The sequence below is a fragment of the Sciurus vulgaris genome (genome assembly GCF_902686455.1).
Source record: "Sciurus vulgaris genome assembly, chromosome: 1".
NCBI lineage: Eukaryota > Metazoa > Chordata > Mammalia > Rodentia > Sciuridae > Sciurus > Sciurus vulgaris.
The window spans coordinates 103,708,225-103,720,682 of NC_136461.1; the positions used below are offsets into that span (position 1 = coordinate 103,708,225).

At 36.5% G+C, this 12,458-nt stretch overlaps 1 protein-coding gene across 1 annotated transcript in view; it reads left to right on the forward strand.

Moving 5' to 3' along the window:
- SYCP1 (synaptonemal complex protein 1) overlaps positions 1-12,458 on the forward strand; it is a 172,519-nt gene that overhangs the window by 139,949 nt on the left and 20,112 nt on the right. Inside the window, exon 29 of the mRNA XM_079136081.1 lies at positions 11,533-11,592. Coding sequence (XP_078992207.1) covers positions 11,533-11,592 — 60 coding nt within the window. The remainder of the gene's footprint in view (positions 1-11,532; positions 11,593-12,458) is intronic.

The following is a 12,458-nucleotide window of genomic DNA, read 5'->3' on the forward strand; positions in this document are numbered from 1 at the left end:
GAAGATCTGTCCATTGGTGAGAGAGGTGTGTTAAAGTCACCTAGTATTATTGTGTTGTGGTCTATTTGGTTCCTGGAATTGAGAAGGATTTGTTTGACATACATGGATGGGCCATTGTTTGGGGCATAAATATTTATGATTGTTATGTTTGCTGATTTATGCTTCCCTTAAGCAGTATGAAATGTCCTTCTTTATCCCTTCTGACTAATTTTGAAGTCCACTTTATGTGATATGAGGATGGATACCCCTGCTTTTTTGCTGAGTCCATGTGCATGGTATGTTTTTTCCCATCTTTTCATCTTTAGTTTGTGGACATCTTTTTCTATGAGATAAGTCTCTTGCAGGCAGCATATTGTTGGGTCTTTCTTTTTAATTCAGTCTGCCAGTCTGCATATTTTGATTGATGAGTTCAGGCCATTAACATTCAGGGTTACTATTGAGAAATGATTTGTATTCCTGGTTATTTTGGTTTATTTTTGGTTTTTAACTTGACTTGGTTTCTCCTTCATTTGGCTATTCCTTTAGGCTAGTTCCTCCCTTTGCTGATTTGCATCGTTGTTTTTCATCTCTTCCTCATGGAATATTTTGCTGAGGATGTTCTGTAATGCTGGCTTTCTTTTGTAAATTCCTTTAGCTTTTGTTTATCTTGGAAGGATCTTATTTCGTTGTCAAATCTGAAAGTAAGTTTTGCTGGGTATAAGATACTTGGTTGGCATCCGTTTTCTTTCAGGGCTTGGTAAATGTTGTTCCAGGCCCTTCTAACTTTTAGGGTCTGGATTGAAAAATCTGCTGATATTCTTATTGGTTTCCCCCTGAATGTAATTTGATTCCTTTCTCTCGCGGCCTTTAAAATTCTGTCTTTATTTTGTATGTTAGGTATTTTCATAATAATGTGCCTTGGTGTGGGTCTGTTGTAATTTTGTATATTTGGAGTCCTATACGCCTGTTGTACTTGGTTTTCCATTTCATTCTTGAGATTTGGGAAATTTTCTGATATTATTTCATTGAATAGATTGTTCATTCCTTTGGTTTGTTTCTCTGTGCCTTCCTCAATCCCAATAATTCTTAAATTTGGCCTTTTCATGATATCCCATAATTCTTGTAGATTCTGTTCATGATTTCTTTCCATCTTCTCTGTTTGGTCAACTTTGTTTTCAAGATTAAATATTTTGTCTTCAATATCTGAGGTTCTGCCTTCCAGGTGTTCTATCCTGCTGGTTATGCTTTCTATGGAGTTTTTAATTTGGTTTATTGTTTTCTTCATTTCAACAATTTGTTTGGTTTTTTTTTTTTTTTCAGAATCTCTATCTCTTTATTGAAATTATCCTTTGCTTCCTGCATTTGCTCTTTTAACTATTGATTGGTGTGATCATTCAATGCCTGCATTTGCTCTCTTATCTCATTGTTTGCTTCTGTGATCATTTTAATTATGTACATTCCGAACTCCCTTTCAGACATTTCTTCTGCCGTGCTGTCATTGGATTTTATTGATGTAGTTTCTAGGTTTGTTTGGGGCACTTTCTTCGCTTGCTTTCTCATATTGCTCATGTATTTCCCCTCTAGGGAGTGCAAGTCTGAGGTATTGCGGCTCCCCCCCTACAGACTTTTAGCGTCCCTGCAGGTTTCCAGTAACTCACCTCCTAGTCTTCAGTAGCCTGAAGTCTTTTAGGAACTTGATAATGCAGTGACCCAAGAAGGATGCTGCCCCTTAGGGATGGTGGCCTCCAGGTGGGATATATTCCCTGCTAGTGGGCAGAGTCGCCTCCACATGTTGACAGATGGTCAACTGCAGGGGCACTAGACTGCGGGCTGGGCCCGGCCGGTCTGGGCCTGGGTCTCTGGGCCTACCTCCCTGTTGCGGAAGTCTTTCCCAGAGGCTCTACACTGGGCCCAGCCCTCTGGGCCTACCTCCCTGACGGGGAAGTTGCCCAGTGGCTCTGCACTGGCCCTGGCTCTCTGGTCCTGCCTCCCCTGCGGGGAAGTCTCACCCAGCGGCTCTGTGCTGGTCCTGGCTCTCTCAGTATTTTTTCTTGAATCCTGAGTCATGGATCAACATGGAATGTAGTCACCCTCTAGTCCACCATCTTGGATCTCGGGATATCCTTTTTTCAAGGTTGTATAACATTCCATTGCATGCATAGGCCATATTTTTAAAATTCATTCATCTTGTTGGAGTGTTGGGTTGCTTTGATCTTTTGGCTATTGTGAATAATGCTGTAATGAATATGGTTGTGTATATATATCTTTAAGATCCTGTTCTGAAGTCTTTTGGATAGATATACCCAGAAGTGGAACTGTTAGATCGTTTGGTAATTATGTTATTAATTGTTTGAAAAACCTTTATACTGTTTATCATAGTGACTGAACCAGTTGAAATTTCCAATCACAGAATAAGAGTTTTAATTGAATTGCTCCATATCCTTGTCTGTCCTTGTTACTTTCTGCTTATTTGATAGTTGCCATCCTAATGTGTGTGAGGTGATACCTCTTTGTGGTTACCATTTAAATTTGTCTTGTAATCAGTGATTTTCAGCATCTTTAAATATGCTTGTTGACCATATGTATATCTTTGGAGGACTGATTATTCAAGTCCTTTATCTATTTTTGAATTATGTTTATAAAAATTTTAATTGCTTTTTTGGGTCATTGAATTGCTTATAAATTCTGAATATTAACGCTTGTTGGTATGATATGTATTTTAATAATATTCTTGTCCTTTTATTTTTGGTTAAATATTAATAATTTTATTTTTCTCTAAAGAGTGTGTGTATGTTTGTTTGTAAGGTGTATTGTACAAAGTCTTTTAAATTACTTTACTGATTGCCATTATATCTTAAGTAATATATCTAAATATTTTTCCTACTTCATCTTCCCCTGCAAAGGTAATTTTAATATTTATTATTTGACATAGTCAAGATTTATTTTATATTATTTTATTTTATTTTTTCTTTTTTATTGTAAACAAATGGGATACATGTTGTTTCTGTTTGTACATGGAGTAAAAGCATACCATTTGCATATTCATACATTTACATAGAGTAATGAAGTTTGATTCATTGCATTATTTTTTCCTTCCCCCCAACCTCTCTTTATCCTCTATACAGTCCCTCCTTTCTCCATTCTTACCCCCCTCCCACCCCCCCATTATGTGTCATCATCCGCTTATCAGTGAGATCATTTGTCTTTTGGATTTTTTAGATTGGCTTATCTCACTTAGCATGATATTCTCCAATTTCATCCATTTGCCTGCAAATGCCATAATTTTATTATTCTTTATAGCTGAGTAATATTCCATTGTATATATATATATATATACCACAGTTTCTTTATCCATTCATCAATTGAAGGGCATCTAGGTTGGTTCCACAGTCTGGCTATTGTGAATTGAGCAGCTATGAACATTGATGTGGCTGTATCTCTGTAGTATGCTGATTTTAAGTCCTTTGGGTATAGGCCAAGGAGTGGGATAGCTGGGTCAAATGGTAGGCCCATTCAAAGTTTTCTAAGGAATCTCCACACTGCTTTCCAGAGTGGCTGCACTAATTTGCAGCCCCACCAGCAATGTATGAGTGTACCTTTTTCCCCACATCCTCTCCAACACCTGTTGTTGCTTGTATTCTTGATAATCGCCATTCTAATTGGGGTGAGATGGAATCTTAGGGTAGTTTTGATTTGCATTTCTCTTATTACTAAAGATGTTGAACATTTTTTCATATGTTTGTTGATTGCTTGTACATCTTCTTCGGTGAAGTGTCTGTTCATTTCCTTAGCCCATTTGTTGATTGGGTTATTTGTATTCTTGGTGTAGAGTTTTTTGAGTTCTTTATATATTCTGGAAATTAGTGCTCTATCTGAAGTATGAGTGGCAAATATATTCTCCCACTCTGTAGGCTCTCTCTTCACATTGCTGATAGTTTCCTTTGCTGAGAGAAAACTATTTAGTTTGAATCTATCCCAGTTATTGATTCTTGCTTTTATTTCTTGTGCTATGGGAGTCCTGTTAAGGAAGTCTGATCCTAAGCCAACAAGGTGAAGATTTGGACCTACTTTTTCTTCTATAAGATGCAGGGTCTCTGGTCTGATTCCGAGGTCCTTGATCCATTGTGAGTTGAGTTTTGTTCAGGGTGAGAGATAGGGGTTTAGTTTCATTCTGTTGCATATGGTTTTCCAGTTTTCGCAGCACCATTTGTTGAACAGGCTATCTTTTCTCCATTGCATATTTTTGGCACCTTTGTGTAGTATGAGAAAATTGTATTTATTTGGGTTTGTGTCCGTGTCCTCTATTCTGTACCATTGATCTACCTGTCTATTTTGGTGCCAATACCATGCCGTTTTTGTTACTATTGCTTTGTAGTATAGTTGAAGTTCTGGTATTGTGATACCCCCTGTTTCATTCTTCCTGCTAAGGATTGCTTTAGCTATTCTGGGTTTCTTATTCTTCCAGATGAATTTCATGACTGCTTGCTCTATTTCTGTAAGGTTCATCATTGGGATTTTAATTGGAATTGCATTGAATCTGTATAGCACTTTTGATAGTATGGCCATTTTGACAATATTAATTCTGCCTATCCAAGAACATGGGAGATCTTTCCATCTTCTAAGGTCTTCCTTAATTTCTTTCTTCAGTGTTTTGTAGTTTTCATTGTAGAGGTCTTTTACCTCTTTGGTTAGATGGATGCCCAAGTATTTTATTTTTTTTGAGGCTATTGCAAATGGAGTTGTTTTCCTCATTTCCCTTTCAGCTGTTTCGTCGCTTGCGTATAAAAATGCTGTGGATTTATGCGTGTTTATTTTATAGCCTGCTATTTTGCTGAATTCATTGATGAGGTCTAGAAGTTTTCTGGAGGAGGTTTTTGGATCCTCTAAATATAGAATCATGTCATCCGCAAATAGTGACAGCTTAAGTTCCTCTTTTCCTATTAGTATCCCTTTAATTTCTTTAGTCTGCCTAATTGCTCTGGCTAGAGTTTCGAGGACAATGTTGAATAGAAGTGGTGAAAGAGGACATCCCTGTCTTGTTCCCATTTTTAAAGGGAATGGTTTCAGTTTTTCTCCATTAAGAATGATGTTGGCCATGGGCTTAGCATAAATAGCCTTTACAATGTTCAGGTATGTTCCTACTATCCCTATTTTTTCTAGTGTTTTGAGCATGAAGGGGTGTTGTATTTTGTCAAATGCTTTTTCTGCGTCAATTGAAATAACCATATGATTCTTATCCTTAAGTCTGTTGATATGATGGATTACGTTGATTGATTTACGGATGATAACCATCCTTGCATTCTAGGAATGAACCCCACTTGATCATGGTGCACAATTTTCTTAATATGTTTTTGGATACGGTTTGCCAATATTTTGTTAAGGATCTTAGCTTCTATATTCATCAAGGATATTGGTCTAAAATTTTCTTTCCTTGATGTGTCTTTTCCTGGTTTAGATATGAGGGTGATATTAGCTTCATAGAAGGAGTTTGGTAGGGTACCCTCCTTTTCTATTTCCTGGAATACTTTGAGAAGTATTGGAATGAGTTCTTCTTTGAAGGTCTTGTAGAACTCGGCTGAGAATCCGTCTGGTCCTGGGCTTTTCTTGGATGGTAGATTTTTAATGGCTTCTTCTATTTCATTGCTTGATATTGATCTGTTTAAATTGTGTACGTCCTCCTGGTTCAGTTTGGGAGGAGCATATGTCTCTAGAAATTTGTCAATGTCTTCAATACTTTCTGTTTTGTTGGAATACAGATTTTCAAAGTAGCTTCTCATTATGTTCTGTATCTCAGTGGTGTCTGTTGTGATATTTCCTTTTGCATCATGTATTTTAGTAATTTGAGTCTTCTCTCTCCTTCTCTTTGTTAGTGTGGCTAAGGGTTTATTTTGTTTACTTTCTCAAAGAACCAACTTTTTGTTATGTCAATTTTTTGAATAGTTTCTTTTGTTTCAATTTCATTGATTTCAGCTCTGATTTTAATTATTTCCTGTCTTCTACTACTTTTGCTATTATTCTGTTCTTCCTTTTCTAGGGCTTTGAGGTGTAATGTTAGGTCATTTAGTCGTTGACTTTTAATTCTTTTCTGGAATGCGCTCCATGCAATGAACTTTCCTCTTAGTACCGCTTTCATAGTGTCCCAGAGATTTTGATATGTTGTTTCATCATTCTCATTGACCTCTAAGAATTTTTTCATCTCCTCCCTGATGTTTTTTGTTATCCATGTTTCATTCAATAGCATATTATTTAGTCTCCAGGTGTTGGAGTACTTTCCCTTTTTTATTTTGTCATTGATTTCTACTCTCAGTCCATTATGTTCTGATAGAACACAAGGCAGTATCTCTATTTTTTTGCATTTCCTAAGGGCTGCTTTGTGGCATAACATATGGTCTATTTTTGAGAAGGTTCCATGTGCTGCTGAGAAGAAAGTGTATCCGCTCGTTGATGGATGGTATATTCTATATATGTCTATTAAGTCTAGGTTATTGATTGTGTTATTGAGTTCTATGGTTTCTTTGGTTGGATTTTGTTTGGAAGATCTATCTAGTGGTGACAGTGGTGCATTAAAGTCGCCCAGAATTATTGTGTTGTGGTCTATGTGATTCTTGAAATTGAGAAGGATTTGTTTGATGTACAGGGATGCACCATTGTTTGGGGCATAAATATTTACTATCGTTATGTCTTCCTGATTTATGGTTCCCTTAAGCAGTATGAAATGTCCTTCTTTATCCCTTCTGACTAACTTTGGCTTGAAGTCCACTTTATCTGATATGAGGATGGAAACCCCTACTTTTTTACTGAGTCCATGTGCGTGGTAGGTTTTTTCCCATCCTTTCACCTTTAGTCTGTGGATGTCTTTTTCTATGAGATGAGTCTCTTGCAGGCAGCATATTGTTGGGTCTTTCTTTTTAATCCATTCTGCCAGTCTATGTCTTTTGATTGATGAGTTTAGGCCATTAATGTTCAGGGTTATTATTGAGAAATAATTTGTATTCCCAGTCATTTGGCTTATGTTTGGTTTTTAAGTTGGCTTGGTTTCTCCTTTGAGTGCTTTTTCTCTAAGGTAGTTCCTCCCTTTGCTGACCTCCATTGTTGTTTTTCATTTCCTCCTTATGGAATATTTTGTTGAGAACATTCTGTAGTGCAGGCTTTCTATTTGTAAATTCTTTTAACTTTTGTTTACCATGGAAGGATTTTATTTCATCTTCAAATCTGAAGGTTAGTTTTGCTGGGTATAGAATTCTTGGTTGTCAACCATGTTCTTTCAGAGCTTGAAATATGTTGCTCCGGGCCCTTCTAGCTTTTAGAGTCTGGGTTGAGAAGTCTGCTGCTATCCGTATTGATCTCCCCCTATATGTAATCTCATGCTTTTCTCTCGCGGCCTTCAAAATCCTATCTTTATTTTGAATGTTAGGCATTTTCATTATAATGTGCCTTGGTGTGGATCTGTTGTGATTCTGTGCATTTGGTGTTCTGTAAGCCTCTTGTATTTGATTTTCCATTTCATTTTTTAGGTTTGGGAAATTTTCTGATATTATTTCATTGAATAGGTTGTTCATTCCTTTGGTTTGTATCTCTGTGCCTTCCTCAATCCCAATAATTCTTAAGTTTGGTCTTTTCATGATGTCCCATAATTCTTGGAGATTCTGCTCATGATTTCTTACTGTCTTCTCTGTTTGGGCAACTTTATTTTCAAGATTAAATATTTTGTCCTCATTGTCTGAGGTTCTGTCTTCCACGTGGTCTAGTCTGTTGGTGATGCTTTCTATTGAGTTTTTTATTTGGTTTATTGTTTCCTTCATTTCAAGGATTTCCGTTTGTTTGTTTTTTTTTTTTTGTTTGTTTTTTTGAGAATCTCTATCTCTTTGTTGAAATGATCTTTTGCTTCCTGCAGGTGCTCTTTCAGCTTATTGGTATTATCATTCATTGCCTGCATTTGCTCTCTTATCTCATCCTTTGCTTTGTGAATCATCTTAATCATGTATAATCTGAAGTCCTTTTCTGACATTTCTTCTACCATCCTGTCATTGGATTCTGTTACTATAGAATCTAGATTTGTTTGGATTATTTTCTTCCCTTGTTTTTTCATGTTGTTCCTGTATCTTCTCCTCTAACAGTGCAGATCTGGGGTATTGCAGATTTCCCCCTATAGGCTTATAGTGACCCTATAGGTTTCCAAAACCCTTTCTTTAAGGGGAGATCAATATTAGCAGTGCCCAAATCAGACACTATGCAATCCTAGACCAAATAGCCCCTATGGGGTCAATAACAAAATTGTCGTGATAAACAAAGTGAATTCAAAGATTATCTTCGGTAAAACAAACAGGTTTGCAATAAGGTCTGCAGTTTCTAATGGAGGACAAAGAGGATGCAGAGGGATGTAGAATGTGGCTGTTAATGGGATAAGAAAAGAATATACAGAAATTCTAGAAAATAGAAAGTGTGAGTGTAATCAAAAGAAATCAGATGTTAGCATGCAAAAAAGGGAGAAAGAGACTCTGAGGGAACAGGTAAACAAAAGGAGAAGAGAGCAAGAAAAGTAAAGAAATAAAAACTGAAATTTTTTTTAAAAAAAGGAGAAAAAAGAAAATCTACTGTATAGCAGTCATATACTAATGAAACCTCCCAGTGTTCAGTAGCCTGATGCATGAGAAGTACCTGACAATGAGCTTCAAGCCTCCAGCAGGCGTCTCAGGATGGGATTTGCCCCACCCATAGATCGGAGCTACTGCTTCTAGGATTATCCAAGATGGCCGCTCTGACTTCAAAACGTGTTGGCAAATGGGGAGCTGCAGCTCAGGGGTGGACGTGGTCAGCTGGAAGTCCTGGAGATGGGATGCAGTTTGTCCGGCAGGGGTCCTGGAGGTCCTGTGTGTTTGGTGTGGTTGTGGGATCCTGGAGGCTGGGTGCAATCAGTCCGTCTGGGGTCCCGGTGATAGGGCGCAGTCAGTTGGTCTGGGGGTCCTGGCAGCAGGGAGCAGTCAGTTGATGTGAGGGCCCCAGAGGCAGGGAGTGATCGGTCGGCCTGAAGGATCCTGGAGATGGGGCTCAGTCAGTCCGGCCAGGGGTCCTATGGGGTCTGGCTGTTTTCTCAAAATGGCAGCAGCCACATGTAATCAAACCTGCAGGTACTGTAACAGTGAACTTCCAGGCAGCAGCAGGCAGCTGGTGCTCCACTGGCGGTTGGCAGTTTGCTGACTGTTGTCGGACAATCGGGAGGTGAACCTCGAGTGTTGGGTGATGGATAGGAGTAAGGCAGGCGATGGACAGGCGAGAGGCAGGCAAATGGCGGATGATAGATGCCTGACAGTGAGCAATCTGCTCTCAAAAAAGGCGTCAATATGCTGCCAGACTGTAGGTCATCACAGCAGACAAATGGGTAAACACCAGGGGATCAATTAGCAGCAAAAACTGCCTCACTGAGAAACAGATATCCTCTGCTTAAATCCGGCGTTATGAAGTGACAAGGAACGCAGCCTCCCTCTAGTCCGCCATCTTGGATCCGAAATATATGTATTTCAAGATTTATTTTAAAAAGTATATTCTATTCTTTAACCATGATTCCTGTAGCTAACTTGAGCTTTATATTCATGTAGATTTAGTTCATTGTTTATGTTTAACTTTTTTTTAGTCCTTAATTTTTATCCCAGTCAATAGAATAATCCCATTTTACTTATAAGCCTACTGGTATGAGGAAACTGTTATCAGATGATGTCTTTACTTTCAATTAGTATAGGTTGGCTTTATGGGATTAAGAAAACCACCTTCCTTACATCTTTCATAGTTTGATGGGGTTTTAATCTCTGCCTAGTGATGTAAAATTCGTTTATTTTATATCTGTATGTGAACAATGAGTTTTGAGATCTGCTAGTTGATTCTTCCATCCTTAAAATTGTTTACTCTGTGGTCATAACCAGTATGGGGATTATGACATTTACTGTGTTTTCTGTTTAAATGGTACATCCAGGATCTAAAGAAATAACTAATTTAGGTCTGTACATAAAGGTCTCATGGACTCGTGAAATGTATTCAGTTTAAGTTCCATTTATTACCTGACCCTGATATGCTTAGACAGTGACCAGTGAAAAATAGGTCTAACATTATAGATCCCTAAGAATTGGTGTTAACTTAGGGTCAATTTTTAATTATCCATAAATAATAATATTTTTACCCTCAATATGCAAGATAGTAGGAAGGATGCAGGCAGTATGTGCTATATTGTTGCAGACTCCTTCTATAAGAGAACTGGACTTCCTTTTTATTTAGAAAGTTCTAGGTTTGTAAATTTATTTAGATCTGAAATTTGGTCATGGTGCTGTCGTTCTGTACTTGCGTAACTATAGTTGATCTCTTTACCAGGACATATTATAGGAACATTTTAGTTACTCAGATTAAATAGGGATTTTAGTGGGCATATATCTTTGATACCAAGTAACTCATGATCATTTGACCACCACCAAAGATACATGTTTGTATATGAGTTAATTAGTACCTTGGAAACACATTGTATGAGAACAAACTATACTAAGATATTCAGCAAAAAGAGTTGTAGAGATGGTGCAGTTGTGGAAGATCTTTCTCCTTTCGTCCTTTAGAAGACAATATATTCTGAGAGAAAGTGAAATATTGCTAGTTTTAGCAAATGTACTAAAAAGAAGACAACATTCCAGCTCCTTAGAATATACCCAGTAGTCATTATAACTGAAGATCAACCATTGGTAGATAATGGATACATAGTAAGAACAATAAATACTATTAAATACTATTAAGTCAGTTTATTGCCAGCTCCTTTTATGATGGAGTAAGGGTTTTGTTGTTGTTGTTGTTGTTTTGCACAGTAACAACACTGTGAGAGAGAATCTATGAAGTATGTAAGGCATTTGGTGAAAACAGATACATTTTGTAGCTTAGCATATTACACTTTTCACACTGACCACCACATTTTATCATTTTATCTTGCATGCTTCTATACACATATTATATTCTTCAGTAAAAGTTATGTATTATTTTCTAACTATTGTGAAATTTTCTGTATTTATTCAGGTGATTATATTTGCTTCTCAGTATTTCCTTTCTTTTTGTCCCTCACCTCTGCTTACCTTTTATTGAAAGTTTATTCATTATTCAAAGTCCCGATTGAAATGAACTTTTTTTCAGCTCGTAGGGGAAAAGTTGATTCTGCCTCTAACAGCCCATAGTATTTTGTATTTTTTGCAATTCTTCATAGTTTGTTACTTGTATGTATCCCTTACTCTGTAATCTTATTCATTGTTTTATTTTCCAAATAAGAAAGTTGAGATTCAGAGTTTTAAGACAGTTGATTGAACAGATACATACTAGAGACACATCAGAATAAAAAGAGAAGATAATCAAAACCAAATCATACCTCTGTAGAAAGGAGGTAGTTGGTTTTCTTTTCTTATTTTATTAAGCTTGAGAGGTGAGTCTTTTTTCTTTGTTAATAGTTAATAGGAAATATTTTGTTAATAAGAATATTCATTTGTGATAATAAAAATGATTATGTTGTATACATTTGATATTAATTTTTAATAGGAAAAACTCAAGAGAGAAGCAAAGGAAAACAAAATTATTCCCAAAGAAAAAAAAGACAAGGTAAGAATTTTATATAATTCTGATTTCCTGTATAACCAAATCATTTTTAACATTTGTTTATAAATAATCCTTTTTATTCATAAATAGGAAAATAACATTTAAAATATATCACACAATTTTATCTTCTAAAATTTTTTTTGCTGTTAATCAAAAGCATTAGCTAAAAATTTCAAAACACCTTTCATTTGGAGATTTACAGATGATTTCAGTCTTTATAATTCTTGTATAATATATTAGGTACTCAGGTGTTTTCTTTCTTGAAAAATTTCAAGAGAGCTTATATTTAGATTTTTTATCTAATTTGAGTTTTGAGGATACTAAATAAGTGACATTCTGTTTTCCTCATTTAAGTTTTAAAACAATTAAGAAAGGCAAAGGAGAACCAAAAGTATATTTTTATTGTTGATAAATATAATATATTGGGCAAAAAAATTTCTTAGTCTCAGAATTCCAAATTAGACAGATTCACTTATTCTGTCATAAGTAAACCTCGACTGGGACAGGTCTACCCACTCAATGGCAGGAGCACAGCAAATGTATGCTTCCTCTTTTTTTCAAGAGGAGAGTTAATGAAGGACCTGTATTATATGTATCCAGTTTGTCCTTCCAAATTCACCAATCGCATTAAACCTTTGTTCTTTTCCCTAAGGAGGCAGTGAGAGGTTAGGAATGTTACCCTAGTGAAGCTTCCTACACATGGAAGGAAGCACCAGGTACGGGGAAAAGTATACCTCAACCTCTATAACCTAATTGATATTATTGGATTATTACAGAAGAATTTTGATTCAACAATTTTTAGTTAAAATGTTTAAGTATATTCTTTATATATAATGATGTAGTCTCCCCAGACACCACAGAGGTTGCTG